General features: G+C 38.7%; 1 protein-coding gene across 2 annotated transcripts in view; it reads left to right on the forward strand.

Moving 5' to 3' along the window:
* CAMK4 (calcium/calmodulin dependent protein kinase IV) overlaps positions 1 to 14,497 on the forward strand; it is a 310,888-nt gene that overhangs the window by 188,932 nt on the left and 107,459 nt on the right. For both annotated transcript variants that reach the window (XM_027606844.2, XM_027606843.2), the window contains one exon: positions 10,560 to 10,638. In XM_027606844.2, coding sequence (XP_027462645.1) covers positions 10,560 to 10,638 — 79 coding nt within the window. The remainder of the gene's footprint in view (positions 1 to 10,559; positions 10,639 to 14,497) is intronic.

Genomic DNA, 14,497 nt, shown 5'->3' on the forward strand with positions numbered 1-14,497 from the left:
ATCGATTGATTGTATGCTATTCTTTTTTTTTTCCAGATATAATAATACATTGTTTTCTACCTTTAAATATTTTACAGTTCTTTTTTTTTAATTTTTTTATTGTTATGTTAATCACCATACATTACATCATTAGTTTTGGATTTAGTGTTCCATGATTCATTGTTTGTGCATAACACCCAATGCTCCACGCAGAACGTGCCCCCTTTAATACCCATCACCAGGCTAACCCATCCCCCCACCCCTCTCCCCTCTAGAACCCTCAGTTTGTTATTCAGAGTCCATAGTCTCTCATGGTTCATACCCCCTCCGATTTCTCCCCCTTCATTCTTCCCCTCCTGCTATTTTCTTCTTCTTTTTTTTTTTCTTAACATATATTGCATTATTTGTTTCAGAGGTACAGATCTGTGATTCAACAGTCTTGCACAATTCACAGCACTCGCCATAGCACATACCCTCCCCAATGTCTATCGCCCAGCCACCCCATCCCTCCCACCCCTCCACCACTGCAGCAACCCTCAGTTTGTTTCCTGAGATTAAGAATTCCTCATATCAGTGAGGTCATATGAAACATGTCTTTCTCTGATTTACTTATTTCACTCAGCATAACACCCTCCAGTTCCATCCATGTCGTTGCAAATGGCAAGATCTCATTCCTTTTGATGGCTGCATAATATTCCATTGTGTATATATACCACCTCTTCTTTATCCATTCATCTGTCGATGGACATCGTGGCTCTTTCCACAGTTTAGCTATTGTGGACATTGCTGCTATAAACATTGGGGTGCACGTACCCCTTCGGATCCCTACATTTGTATCTTTGTGGTAAATACCCAGTAGTGCAATTGCTGGATTGTATGGTAGCTCTATTTTCAACTGTCTGAGGAACCTCCACACTGTTTTCCAGAGTGGTTACACCAGCTTGCATTCCCACCAACAGTGTAGGAGTGTTCCCCTTTCTCTGCATCCCCACCAACATCTGTTGTTTCCTGACTTGTTAATTTTAGCCATTCTGATTGGTGTGAGGTGGTATCTCATTGAGGTTTTGAGTTGGATTTCCCTGATGCACAGCGATGTTGAGCACTTTTTCATGTGTCTGTTGGCCATTTGGATGTCTTCTTTGGAAAAATGTCTGTTCGTGTCTTCTGCCCATTTCTTGATTGGATTATTTGTTCTTTGGGTGTTGAGTTTGATAAGTTCTTTATAGATTTTGGATACTAGCCCTTTATCTGATATGTCATTTGCAAATATTTTCTCCCATTCTGTCGGTTGTCTTTTGGTTTTGTGAACTGTTTCTTTTGCTGTGCAAAAGCTTTTTATCTTGATGAAATCCCAATAGTTCATTTTTGCCCTTGCTTCCCTTGCCTTTGGCGATGTTTCTAGGAAGAAGTTGCTGTGGCTGAGGTCGAAGAGGTTGCTGCCTGTGTTCTCCTTTAGGATTTTGATGGACTCCTGTCTCGCATTTAGGTCTTTCAACCATTTGGAGTCTATTTTTGTGTGTGGTGTAAGGAAATGGTCCAGTTTCATTCTTCTGCATGTGGCTGTCCGATTTTCCCAACACCATTTGTTGAAGAGACTGTCTTTTTTCCATTGGACATTCTTTGCTGCTTTGTCGAAGATGAGTTGACCATAGAGTTGAGGGTCCATTTCTGGGCTCTCGATTCTGTTCCATTGATCTATGTGTCTGTTTTTGTGCCAGTACCATACTGTCTTGATGATGACAGCTTTGTAATAGAGCTGGAAGTCCGGAATTGTGATGCCACCAGCTTTGCTTTTCTTTTTTAACACTCCTCTGGCTATTCGGGGTCTCTTCTGGTTCCATACAAATTTTAGGATTATTTGTTCCATTTCTTTGAAAAAAGTGGATGGTATTTTGATGGGGATGGCATTGAATGTGTAGATTGCTCTAGGTAGCATTGACATCTTCACAATGTTTGTTCTTCCAATCCATGAGCATGGAACGTTTTTCCATTTCTTTGTGTCTTCTTCAATTTCTTTCATGAGTGTTTTATAGTTTTCTGAGTACAGATCCTTTGCCTCTTTGGTTAAATGTATTCCTAGGTATCTTATGGTTTTGGGTGCAATTGTAAATGGGATCAACTCCTTGATTTGTCTCTCTTCTGTCTTGTTGTTGGTGTATAGGAATGCCACTGATTTCTGTGCATTGATTTTATATCCTGCTACTTTACTGAATTCCTGTATGAGTTCTAGCAGTTTTGGGGTGGAGTCTTTTGGGTTTTCCACATACACTATCATATCATCTGCAAAGAGTGAGAGTTTGACTTCCTCTTTGCCGATGTGGATGCCTTTGATTTCTTTTTGTTGTCTGATTGCTGTGGCTAGGACTTCTAATACTATGTTGAATAGCAGTGGTGATAGTGGACATCCCAGCCGCGTTCCTGACCTTAGGGGGAAAGCTCTCAGCTTTTCCCCATTGAGAATGATATTGGCTGTAGGTTTTTCATAGATGGCTTTTATGATATTGAGGTATGTACCCTCTATCCCTATACTCTGAAGAGTTTTGATCAAGAAAGGATGCTGTACTTTGTCAAATGCTTTTTCTGCATCTATTGAGAGGATCATATGATTCTTGTTCTTTCTTTTGTTAATGTATTGTATCACGTTGATTGATTTGCAGATGTTGAACCAGCCTTGCAGCCCAGGGATAAATCCCACTTGGTCATGGGGAATAATCCTTTTAATGTACCGTTGGACCCTATTGGCTAGTATTTTGGTGAGAATTTTTGCATCCATGTTCATCAAGGATATTGGTCTGTAATTCTCCTTTTTGATGGGGTCTTTGTCTGGCTTTGGGATCAAGGTAATGGTGGCCTCATAAAATGAGTTTGGAAGTTTTCCTTCCATTTCTATTTTTTGGAACAGTTTCAGGAGAATAGGTGTTAATTCTTCTTTAAATGTTTGGTAGAATTCCCCTGGGAAGCCATCTGGCCCTGGGCTTTTGTTTGTTGGGAGATTTTTGATGACTGCTTCAATTTCCTTAGTGGTTATAGGTCTGTTCAGGTTTTCTATTTCTTCCTGGTTCAATTTTGGTAGTTGATACATCTCTAGGAATGCACCCATTTCTTCCAGGTTATCTAATTTGCTGGCATAGAGTTGCTCATAATATGTTCTTATAATTGTTTGTATTTCTTTGGTGTTGGTTGTGAACTCTCCTCTTTCATTCATGATTTTGTTGATTTGGGTCATTTCTCTTTTCTTTTTGATAAGTCTGGCCAGGGGTTTATCAATCTTGTTAATTCTTTCAAAGAACCAGCTCCTAGTTTTGTTGATCTGTTCTACTGTTCTTTTGGTTTCTAGTTCATTGATTTCTGCTCTGATCTTTATTATTTCTCTTCTCCTGCTGGGTTTAGGCTTTATTTGCTGTTCTTTCTCCAGTTCCTTTAGGTGTAGGGTTAGGTTGTGTATTTGAGACCTTTCTTGTTTCTTGAGAAAGGCTTGTATTGCTATATACTTTCCTCTCAGGACTGCCTTTGCTGTATCCCAAAGATTTTGAACAGTTGTGTTTTCATTTTCATTGGTTTCCATGAATTTTTTTAATTCTTCTTTAATTTCCTGGTTGACCCATTCATTCTTTAGTAGGATGCTCTTTAGCCTCCATGTATTTGAGTTCTTTCCAACTTTCCTCTTGTGATTGAGTTCTAGTTTCAAAGCACTCTGGTCTGAAAATATGCAGGGAATAATCCCAATCTTTTGTACCAGTTCAGACCTGATTTGTGACCTAGGATGTGATCTATTCTGGAGAATGTTCCATGGGCACTAGAGAAGAATGTTTATTCCGTTGCTTTGGGATGGAATGTTCTGAATGTGTCTGTGAAGTCCATTTGGTCCAGTGTGTCATTTAAAGTCTTTATTTCCTTGTTGATCTTTTGCTTAGATGATCTGTCCATTTCAGTCAGGGGGGTGTTAAAGTCCCCGACCATTATTGTATTGTTGTGTATGTGTTTCTTTGCTTTTGTTATTAATTGCCTTATATAATTGGCTGCTCCCATGTTAGGGGCATAGATATTTACAATTGTTAGATCTTCTTGTTGGATAGACCCTTTAAGTAGGATATAGTGTCCTTCCTCATCTCTTATTACAGTCTTTGTTTTAAAATCTAATTTGTCTGATATAAGGATTGCCACCCCAGCTTTCTTTTGGTGTCCATTAACATGGTCAATGGTTTTCCACCCCCTCACTTTCAATGTGGGGGTGTCTTTGGGTCTAAAATGAGTCTCTTGCAGACAGCATATTGATGGGTCTTGTTTTTTAATCCATTCTGATAGCCTGTGTCTTTTGATTAGGGCATGTAGCCCATTTCCGTTCAGGGTAAATATTGAAAGATATGAATTTAGTGCCATTGTATTGCCTGTAAGGTGACTGTTACTGTATATTGTCTGTGTTCCTTTCTGGTCTGTGCTGCTTTTAGGCTGTCTCTTTGCTTAGAGGACCCCTTTCAATATTTCTTGGAGGGCTGGTTTTGTGTTTGCAAATTCCTTTAGTTTTTGTTTGTCCTGGAAGCTTTTTATCTCTCCTTCAATTTTCAATGACAGCCTAGCTGGATATAGTATTTTTGGCTGCATATTTTTCTCGTTTAGTGCTCTGAAGATATCATGCCAGTCCTTTCTGGCCTTCCAGGTCTCTGTGGATAGGTCTGTTGCCAATCTAATGTTTCTACCATTATAGGTTACTTATCTCTTCTCCTGAGCTGCTTTCAAGATTTTCTCTTTGTCTCTGAGACTCATAAGTTTTACTATTAGATGTCGGGGTGTTGACCTATTTTTATTGATTTTGAGAGGGGTTCTCTGTGCCTCCTGGATTTTGATGCCTGTTTCCTTCCCCACATTAAGGAAGTTCTCTGCTATAATTTGTGCCAATATACCTTCTGCCCCTCTCTCTCTTTCTTCTTCTGGGATCCCAATTATTCTAATGTTGTTTCGTCTTATGGTATCGCTTATCTCTTGAATTCTGCCCTCGTGATCCTGTAGTTGTTTATCTCTCTTTTTCTCAGCCTCTTTATTTTCCATCATTTGGTCTTCTATATCGCTGATTCTCTCTTCTGCCTCATTTATCCTAGCAGTTAGTGCCCCCATTTTTGATTGCACTTCATTAATAGCCGTTTTGATTTCGATTTGGTTAGATTTTAGTTCTTTTATTTCTCCAGGAAGGGTTTCTCTAATAACGTCCATGCTTTTTTCAAGCCCAGCTAGTATCTTTAAAATCATGATTCTGAACTATAGGTCCGACTTCGTACTAATGTCCTTATTGAGTAGGTCCCTGGCAGATGGTACTACCTCTTGTTCTTTTTGCTGAGGTAATTTTTTTTCATCTTGTCATTTTGTCCAGAGGAGAATAGATGAATGAGAGAACAAAATGTTAACAGGTTAACAACGTCCCCAGCAAATATACTCTAAACAAATCAGAAAAGACCTGAAACCAGGGGAAAAGAAAGGGAAAGAAAGAAAAAAGAAAGAAAAAAAAGAAAAAGGAAAAGATAAAAACAAACAAAAACAGAACAAAACAAAAAAAACCAGTATGATCAAATATGATCAGGCTAGTGCAAAGATCAGTGCCACACCCTAGATTTTGGGTGTATTTTGGTCTGTTAGAAGAAAAGTGCCTCCTAAAATTTTAAAGAAAGAAAGACTTATATATGTACAAAATAAGGGTTGATACAATGAAGGGATGGAAGATGACTGTAAAGATGAAAATTATAAAAGATTTTTTAAAAGGAATTTATAAGATAAGTTGTTTGAGAAAAGAAAGAAAATTTTTTTTTAAAGATTTTATTTATTTATTTGAGAGAGAAAATGAGAGTTAGCACGAGAGGGAAGATGGTCAGAGGGAGAAACACACTCCCTGCTGAGCAGGGACCCCGATGTGGGACCCGATCCCGGGACTCCAGGATCATGACCTGAGCCAAAGGCAGTCGCTTAACCAACTGAGCCACCCAGGCACCCAGAAAGTAGATTTTTTTTTAAAAAAAAAAGAAAAAAAAAAGGGAGAGAATGTGATCAGGCAGGAGACTAGAACAAAGCCATACAGTAGTGATTTAGGGTATATTTTGATCTGTTAGAAGAAACTGTATCTCAAAATTTTAAAGAGAGAACAACTTATATCCATATGCCAAAAATAAGGGTATCTACTATGAAGGGATACAATATGACTCTAAAAGTGAAAAATAAAATTTTTTTTTTTTCAAAAAGAGATTGATAAGATGTTGGTTGAAAAAGGGAAAAAGAAAAATTCAAAAAAAACCCAGTTAAAATTAACTTTGAAAAACTAATGAATCATGGTAAAAAAAAGCCATGAATTCTATGTGCGGTATTCCCCTAGTGCTGGAGTTCTCCCGTTCTCCTTGATCGGTAAACTTGGTCTTGGCTGGCTGTTCCTGCTGATCTTCTGGGGGAGGGACCTGTTGTCGTGGTTCCCAAATGTCTTTGCCGGAGGCGGAATTGTCCCTCCTTTCTGAGTCGGGGCTAAGCAATCTGCTCGGGTTTGCTCTCGGGAGCTTTTGTTCCCTGCAAGTTCTCAGTACAGCTTTGGAGGATGAGAGTGAAAATGGTGGCCTCCCAATCTCTGCCTGAGGAGATGAGAACTTGGGGCCCCACTCCTCAGTGCGCCCCCAGAGAAAAGCAGTCAGTCACTCCCATCTCTCAGGTCTCCGGCCGCACTCCATGCTCACTGGCCTGTGACCGAGCGTTTCTATCTCTGGCACCCGACTTGGTGTGGAGTCTCCAAACCCAGCAGATCCCTGCCGTGCGCTCCCGCGCCGCTCCTTCTGGGGGAGGAAGGAGAATCTCCCCGGATCTGCAGCTTGTTGGGTCCCTGCTGGAGGAGCAGTGGCCCGACTGGGCCGCGGATCACAGTTTATGGCAACCCTGAGCTGAGAGCTCACTCCTCGGCTCCGTCTCTGCAGCCAGCTTCCCTGCTCTGATACCTGGGAGCTCTGCCACACTCAGGCACCCCTGGTCTTTCTGTGACCCCGAGGGTCCTGAGACCACACTGTCCCACGAGGGTTCCACCCCCAGCTTAGCCACTGCAGCGATGTCCCTCAGCGGAGCCGACTTCTCAAAGTTCCAATATTGTGCTCCGCGGCTCTATCACTTGCCAGAAGCGGCCAACGGAGGCCCCCTCCCCCACTCTCTATCCTCCCCAATATCGCCTGGGATTCACTTCTTCGCACGTCCTACCTTCCAGTAAGTGGTCGCTTTTCTGTTCAGAGAGTTGTTGCTATTCTTTTCTTTGATCTCCTGTTGAGTTCGTAGGTGTTCAGAACGGTTTGATCCCTATCCAGCTGAATTCCTGAGACCAGATGAAATCCAGGTCTCCTACTCCTCTGCCATCTTGCTCCGCCCCCCTGTATGTTATTCTTAATTTTATAAGAAACTGCCAAGCTGTTTTCCAAAGTGGTTGTACCATTTTGCATTCCCTCCAAAGTGTATTGAGTGTTGTTCTACATCCTTGCCAGTCCACGATTCTCTCTCTCTCCCTTTTCTTTAAGGCATTCCAGTAAGTGTGGAGTTGTATCTCATGGTGGTTTTAGTTTCATTTCCCTAATGACTAATGATGTTGAGTATCTTTCTCTCTGCTTTTTGCCATCAATATATTTTCTTTGGTAAAGTATATGTTCAAATCTTTGGTTCATTTTTTTATATTTATTTATTTATTTATTTATTTATAAAGATTTTATTTATTTATTTGACACAGAGAGAGAGACAGCCAAAGGGAACACAAGCAGGGGGAGTGGAGAGGGAGAAGCAAGCAGGCTTCCTGCCGAGCAGGGAGCCCAATGTGGGGCTCAATCCCAGGACCCTGGGATCATGACCTGAGCCGAAGGCAGACGATCAACGACTGAGCCACCCAGGCGCCCCTTTGGTTCATTTTTTAAATCCGTTATTTTTTATTGTTGGGTTTTGAGTTTCTTTGTAATTTTAGATACAAGTGCTTTATCAGATATGTGATTTGTAAAAATTTTCTCCCTATCATGGCTTTCAAAGAGCAGACATTCTTAATTTAGATTAAGTCCAGTTTATTTATTTGTTCTTTCATTGTGCTTTTGTTTTGTATATAAGAAATCATTGCCTAACTGAAGGTCACAAAATCTTCCATTTTTTTGGTCAAATTTTAGAATTCTAGGTTTTATATTTATACATGTGATCCATTTTGAGAATTTTTTGGTACAGTGTGAGTTTGGATAAAGGTTTTTGTTTTGTTTTACTTATCTGTTTGTTTTTTGCCTATGGGTATCCCATTGTTCCAGCGTTATTTATAGTTGGAAAGACTGTCCTTTATCCACTGAATTGACTTTTTGCCAACAGGCCCTATATATTTAGGACTATTTCTGAATTCTATTTTTCATTCCATTCTTTTTCATGTTTATTCTTTCTCCAACACCGCTCTTTTGATTACTGTAACTTTATACTAAGACTGGATGTGAATCTTCTAACTTAGAAGAAAATGTGTATTCTGCTATTTTTTTGTGGTTTTCTCTTAATGTCAATTAGGTTAGCTTAGTTAATACTATTCATGTCTTCTGTACTTGGTAACAATTTGTCTACTTGTTCTGTCAATCACCGGGAGGTGTGTTGAAGTCTCCAGTTGTATTTGTAGATTTGTCTTTTTCTCCCATCAGTTCTGTTGGTTTTGGTTCATGGACTTTGAAGCGCTGTTGTTAGGTGCATACACATTTACATTTGCTATGTCATTCTGGAAAAGTGACCCCTTCATCATTAAGTAATGTCCATTTTTATACTTATTCTGAAGTCTGGCTGACATGTTATTGATATAGCTTTTTCTGCTTTCTTTTCATTAGAAATTGCATAGTATCTCTTTTCTGTAATTTTATTTTTAGCCTTTATATTTAAATGGGCTTATTGTATACAGCATATAATTTGATCTTGATTTTTCAATCCAATCTGATGATCTCTATTTTTAATTAATGTGTTTATAAAAGTTTATAGTCAGTGTAATTACTACTGTGATTAGATTAAAATCCAACATACTTTTAGCTATTTAATTTTTTAGTCTTTTGTTTCTTCCTCTCTCACATTTCATTTTTGATTATTCCATTTTAGCTCCATTATTGATTTTTTTATTACTGCTTTTTCAAATTATTTTATTCATTGCCCTAGGTTATACAGTATACATTTTTAGTTAGTCTACTGTTAGATAATCTCATAATACTTAACATGTAGTATAAGAATCCAACATTATTTTCCCAATTTCTACCCCAATCTTTGTGCTATTATCATACATTTTACTTTTACATATGCTATAAACACAATGCATTGTCAATAGTTTTGTTCTAGATAGTTATCTTTTGGGCAGCTAAAATAAAGTTGAATTTTATATTTACCTACATTTATTCCATTTCTAAAATTCTTTATTTCTTTGTGTATATGTTATGTCTTACCAAAGTTTTTAAAAATGCATTGACATTTTTCTTCTCTACTAGCACAAACACCACCGGTCCCTGCCTTCTCCTGACTCTGTTAAAAATGGATTGTGAATAGGCAGCTAGGAATATGTTTGATTTTTAGAATTCTTTTGTTGCTTACTTAGAATTTCAGAACCACAGGATTGAATGTGTCATAAGAGTCCTTTGGCCTAATTTTCAAAGTGTGACAGATTTACTTCAACTGATCTTATTTTAAGATTTATCTAAAGTTCTCTTTCTGAGGTTGTAACTTAAGCCTGCTTGGTCTATGGGCTTCTGTCTCTATTTCATTGTCCTGCTGTTGTGTGAGGAAAAGGATCATCAGGACCACACTGTCTGCTTTTTAATGTTCTCCTTTTAGTAACCTCACACATGTATGAAGACAGTTACTGAGCCCCTTCTTGCCATTCCCCTTTACAGGTAAAAAACATTCTGTACTTCTTTGAGTTTTTTTTATAGAAAGATAGATCTACTTTTCCTCTATATGTCTTTAGCCATTTCTATAATATTTTCTCCTTCATATCTCACATAATTATTTTTGTTAGGGCATATGTAAATAAGTGGTAGCAGTGTTCACCAAGATGAAAGAGCCAGCCAGAATCTCTGTGGGGCTAATGTTGGCACTGGGAGAATGCCAGGGCACCAAATGAATTGGTGTAAATTTACAGGGTCCCCTGTTCCTTTGCCAAGTAGTGCTCACTGTCCTGACCCTTACAGCCCCATGCTGAACTTAAACCCTCTCCCTGAAGCCGTATGGCTAATTTCACTCCAGACACATACCTTTAGGAAAGCTCAGGGACTCTGAAATTTGGTGGATGTCGTCCAAAAGCTGTGTTCACCTGAGGACGCAGGTTATTCCAGAGCCTACTGAATGGAGCAGCCCTGGGCATGTTACTTGTGTAGGGATGGGCCAGGAGGAAAGGAACAGACTGGAAAACCTAGAACTTTTCTGAGAAAACTGTATTCAGTTGTGAGAAAAAAAATACAATTGGGCTGGTTCCTATAGTAGAACTTATAAACATTTGTCGGTTATGAGGGTAACTGCAAGACTTATTTTCAAGCTTTCCCCTTGATTTCAGGTTCAGAGCGTAACATTTTCTTTTTGTCTTTTTCCCCCTCAAGGGGTGCTACATCCATTGTGTACAGATGCAAACAGAAGGGGACCCAGAAGCCTTATGCTCTCAAAGTGTTAAAGAAAACAGTAAGTTTATTTCATTATATAACAGCATCTCTAAGGGATCTGTGACCTGGAGAAGCCAGGAGCCCTGATTCACAGGACAGAGAGGCCAGAGAAATGCTGTGTGCAGCTAACTCACCTAAATCCTGAGTATGAGAGTGCAGCCAAATGGGTTGTTTTCTGATGGAAACTGCGTGACTCTTTGAAAGCGACCGGATCTCAGGCTGGATGTGGTTGTGGGGAGAAGTGTGGTAAGGAGAAACCTTTAGAGCTGGCAGGTCAACCTGGTGTACTTTGTATACCAGTCATGTTTTCAGCTATATATGTGTACAGCTATAGAATCTCCAATCACAGTTTAATATACTAGAAATGCTTGCTGTTTAAAAAAATACCTAAATGAAACACAAATAGCTGTATTTGTGAAAGGAGTCATCAGCTTCTAACTTGTTGGGTTTGCTTCAGTGAAGTGCAACTAGACAAATGCTGTTGTTTCTAGGACTGAGCCTGCTCATTTAAGATGTCTCTGTTTGAACAAGAAGGAAGGATTGGGTTTTCATATTGCTTCTGTTTGCCATATACTCGTAGGCGAGCCAAGGGGGCAAAGTTATTCAGGCTCATCTCCAATGAGTAAGAAGTGCAGCAGGTAAGAGTTCACGATAGAAATGGCAGCATCTAACACCAGCATTCATGGTAGTCCCTGCATCCCAGAGAGGGTTTGTCATAGCAATGCACTACTACTCTCTGCCTTGAAAGAGTTGTCCTTTATAAAACCACAAAAACACAACATAATCTTTTATAGCACATTCTTCCTTTCTAAATTCTGTGGGAACACATATGTGAAATATATATACTTCTGAAAGTAAAGTGTGCTGAGGAGAGAAATAATATCATAAATTTTGAAATCAAATGATACCTCTTTTAGGACAAGGGTTTTTTTTTTTCTAATATCACCAGTTGTTTATGTATTGTCTGGCACAGGGAAATTTTAGAATCTCATATAATGAAGAAGAGAATAATGGCATGCGGTTTTCAATTGAGTAAAAGTAGAATGACATTTTGAAACAATCTGTTAGAATTTAAAGCCAGAGCAAACTAACACAGACAGTTTAATTGAAGAATAATTTAATGATTTAAATGGCAGTTGCTACTAGAAACCCCATATTCTAGATTTCCTATTTGGTGTAGGCAATGATTTAAGTTACTCCAGAATGTAAGGAATCTTTTGATTGATAAGGTTTGGAATTTTCTCTTAAATCAATTTCTTATAGTCATAACATTTATTTGAACTAAGGATTATTAAAATTTTATGAAATGGAACTTCCAAGTAAATACCTACTTTTTAGGAAAATAAGTTGGCGTGCTTTAGTAGTAGTCACACAAGAGATGTTTTTGGACTTCATTTTATCCTTTGTTGCTGGTTAAAAAAAAAATGTCAGTAAAATTTGTGAGCGGTTGTTTTGTTTTCATAGTTGAGGAAACTTTGAAAGGGACTAGCTGTATGAATGTCTAGGAGAAGAAACACTTAGAAATGACATGTGAATGCTCAGAATCCCAAAGGACAAAGGGCTGGTTTAGAAAATATTGGTTTATGCCAAAAATCTTTGGTTGAATTGGAATAAGAGACAGGAAGACATTTGGTGGGTTCGTGACTCATTCATTGGGAAAGTAAAGCTCTAGTTTGCCCTTGCTGTCTTCTCTTCTCCACCTCTGTTGTGGAAACATCTTCCTCAGAAGACAGGCGGGAAGAAAATGTGGACGGGAACCAAGTGTCAGATGGAGATGCAGAGCGGTGCTGTAAGGCTAATGTTGTCAAACACAGTTACTGCTGTGCCAAAGGGAATGAGAGGAAATCCCCTGGAGAAACCCAAGCTTTGAACGTGAATGGGGTGGGATCTCCAGCATTGTCTCCTAGAATAAACCATGCACAGAGATGTGTAAATGAGAGAAATAGGCGGCAAAACCTCAAAAAGCAGTTGCCTCCAGTGTTTCATTTCATATAGGTCATGAAGGCAGAAATTCCTTATCTAAATGAAATGAATGAAGCCTATGAATCTCTTTACAGAAGAAAAGCAAAACAAGGAAAACAAAGTATTTTCCTAGTGAGTTCCATTAAAGATCTGTTCTTTCAGGGAAAAGGGGGCTTTAGAAATTGAATTATTTGGGCTCCTGGGTGGCTCAGTTGGTTAAGCGACTGCCTTCGGCTCAGGTCATGATCCTGGAGTCCCGGGATTGAGTCCCACATCAGGCTTCCTGCTCAGCGGGGAGTCTGCTTCTCCCTCTGACCCTCTTCCCTCTCGTGCTTTCTATCTCTCATTCTCTCTCTCTCTCTCTCAAATAAATAAATAAAATCTTAAAAAAAAGAAACTGAATTATTTATGTAATATATTTATTAGATTGAGCCACAAAAAACTGCCTCTCAAATCATTTTTTTTACCTACAAAAATGGCAGTTTTACGTGGTTCACCTAATAACTTTGGGACCACTATGCTACTTCGTTGGATAGTTCCTCGAGTCCTCATTTTATGACTAGACCTAAACCTAAAAGGTCTGAAAGATTGTCTATCTGTCTGTCCGTCTGTCGTTCTGTCATCAGCTATCTGTAAGAATTTCCTGGGTCTGGTGTAATAAACCACCACAAACTGGGAGGCTTAAAACAATGGAAATTTATTCTCTTACAGTTCTGAGGCCAGAAGTCTGAAATCAAGGTTTTGTCAGGGTCGATTCTTTCTGAGAGTGCTCAGGGAGAACTTGTTCCATGCCTCTCTCCCAGCTCATGGTGACAGAAGCTTGCCCTGCAGATGGGTCACTCTAATCTCTGCCTCCGTTGTCACATGGCCACCTTCTCCCTATGTGTCTGCATCTCATCTTTCCTCTGTGCATTGTCTGTGTCCAAATTTTCCTCTTCTTAGAATGACACCATTCCTATTGGGTTAGGGACTGACCCTACTCCACTATGACCTCATCTTAAATGAACTCATATCTACAACAACTCAATTTCCAAATCACATCACTTTCAGAAGTACTGCTGGTTAGGACTTCAACATATCTTTTTGAGGGGGACACAATTCTGCCCATAATACCATCTATAAGAGAAGACTTCCAAGGTGAATTTCAAAATATGCCATTCAATATTTTATCTGAAGATAAGTGAAACTTACATCACATTCAAGAAAGTTAATAAACCTAAGAAAACTCATCCAGTTTATAGGTGATTAAATTCACATATGAACATTTTTAAGTTCAAGAAAGATTTCCCATCTCTTTTACAGTCAGTTATTTGATAACAATAATCTTCTTTCCCAGGATCTGTTTAAATACTTTTTCAATATAGTCTACCCAAATTTTATTTTGTGGCAATGTTATGTCCTTTCTCATTGCTTAATATTTCAGGAAGGATTTAGTTTACATGTGGCAATAAGAAACTCCTAATTCTTCACTGAGAATCCATTAGGCACTCACATATCTGGGTGATAGACAGTGACTCTAATTTACCCACAGGAAGACAGACTAAAGCACGAGCCCTTATGGAGAAATCCATTATCTCTTTGGTTGTCAGGTACAGGACAGAGTTAATACTGAAAATAAACACAAATTGTCATGTTTAGACAATTGAGTATTTTGACTAATAAAATATCTGTATGGGAAATTAACATGTAATTATAATAAAAATATTTTTAATTGCCAGATATTTTATATATGGATATAATACCATGTACTTTTTATATATAGATAATGACATTTCATAGAACTAGTATACATTAAAATACATATTAACCAAGGTAATAATGCCTGCAACTTACTTTCAGATAGATAAGCAACAAAGAAGTGTGTGAGTATGTGTGTGTGCATATGGGGAGAGAAAGAAAATATGGCAAAAATCAAC

The sequence above is a fragment of the Zalophus californianus genome, chromosome 5 (genome assembly GCF_009762305.2).
Source record: "Zalophus californianus isolate mZalCal1 chromosome 5, mZalCal1.pri.v2, whole genome shotgun sequence".
NCBI classification, from domain to species: domain Eukaryota; kingdom Metazoa; phylum Chordata; class Mammalia; order Carnivora; family Otariidae; genus Zalophus; species Zalophus californianus.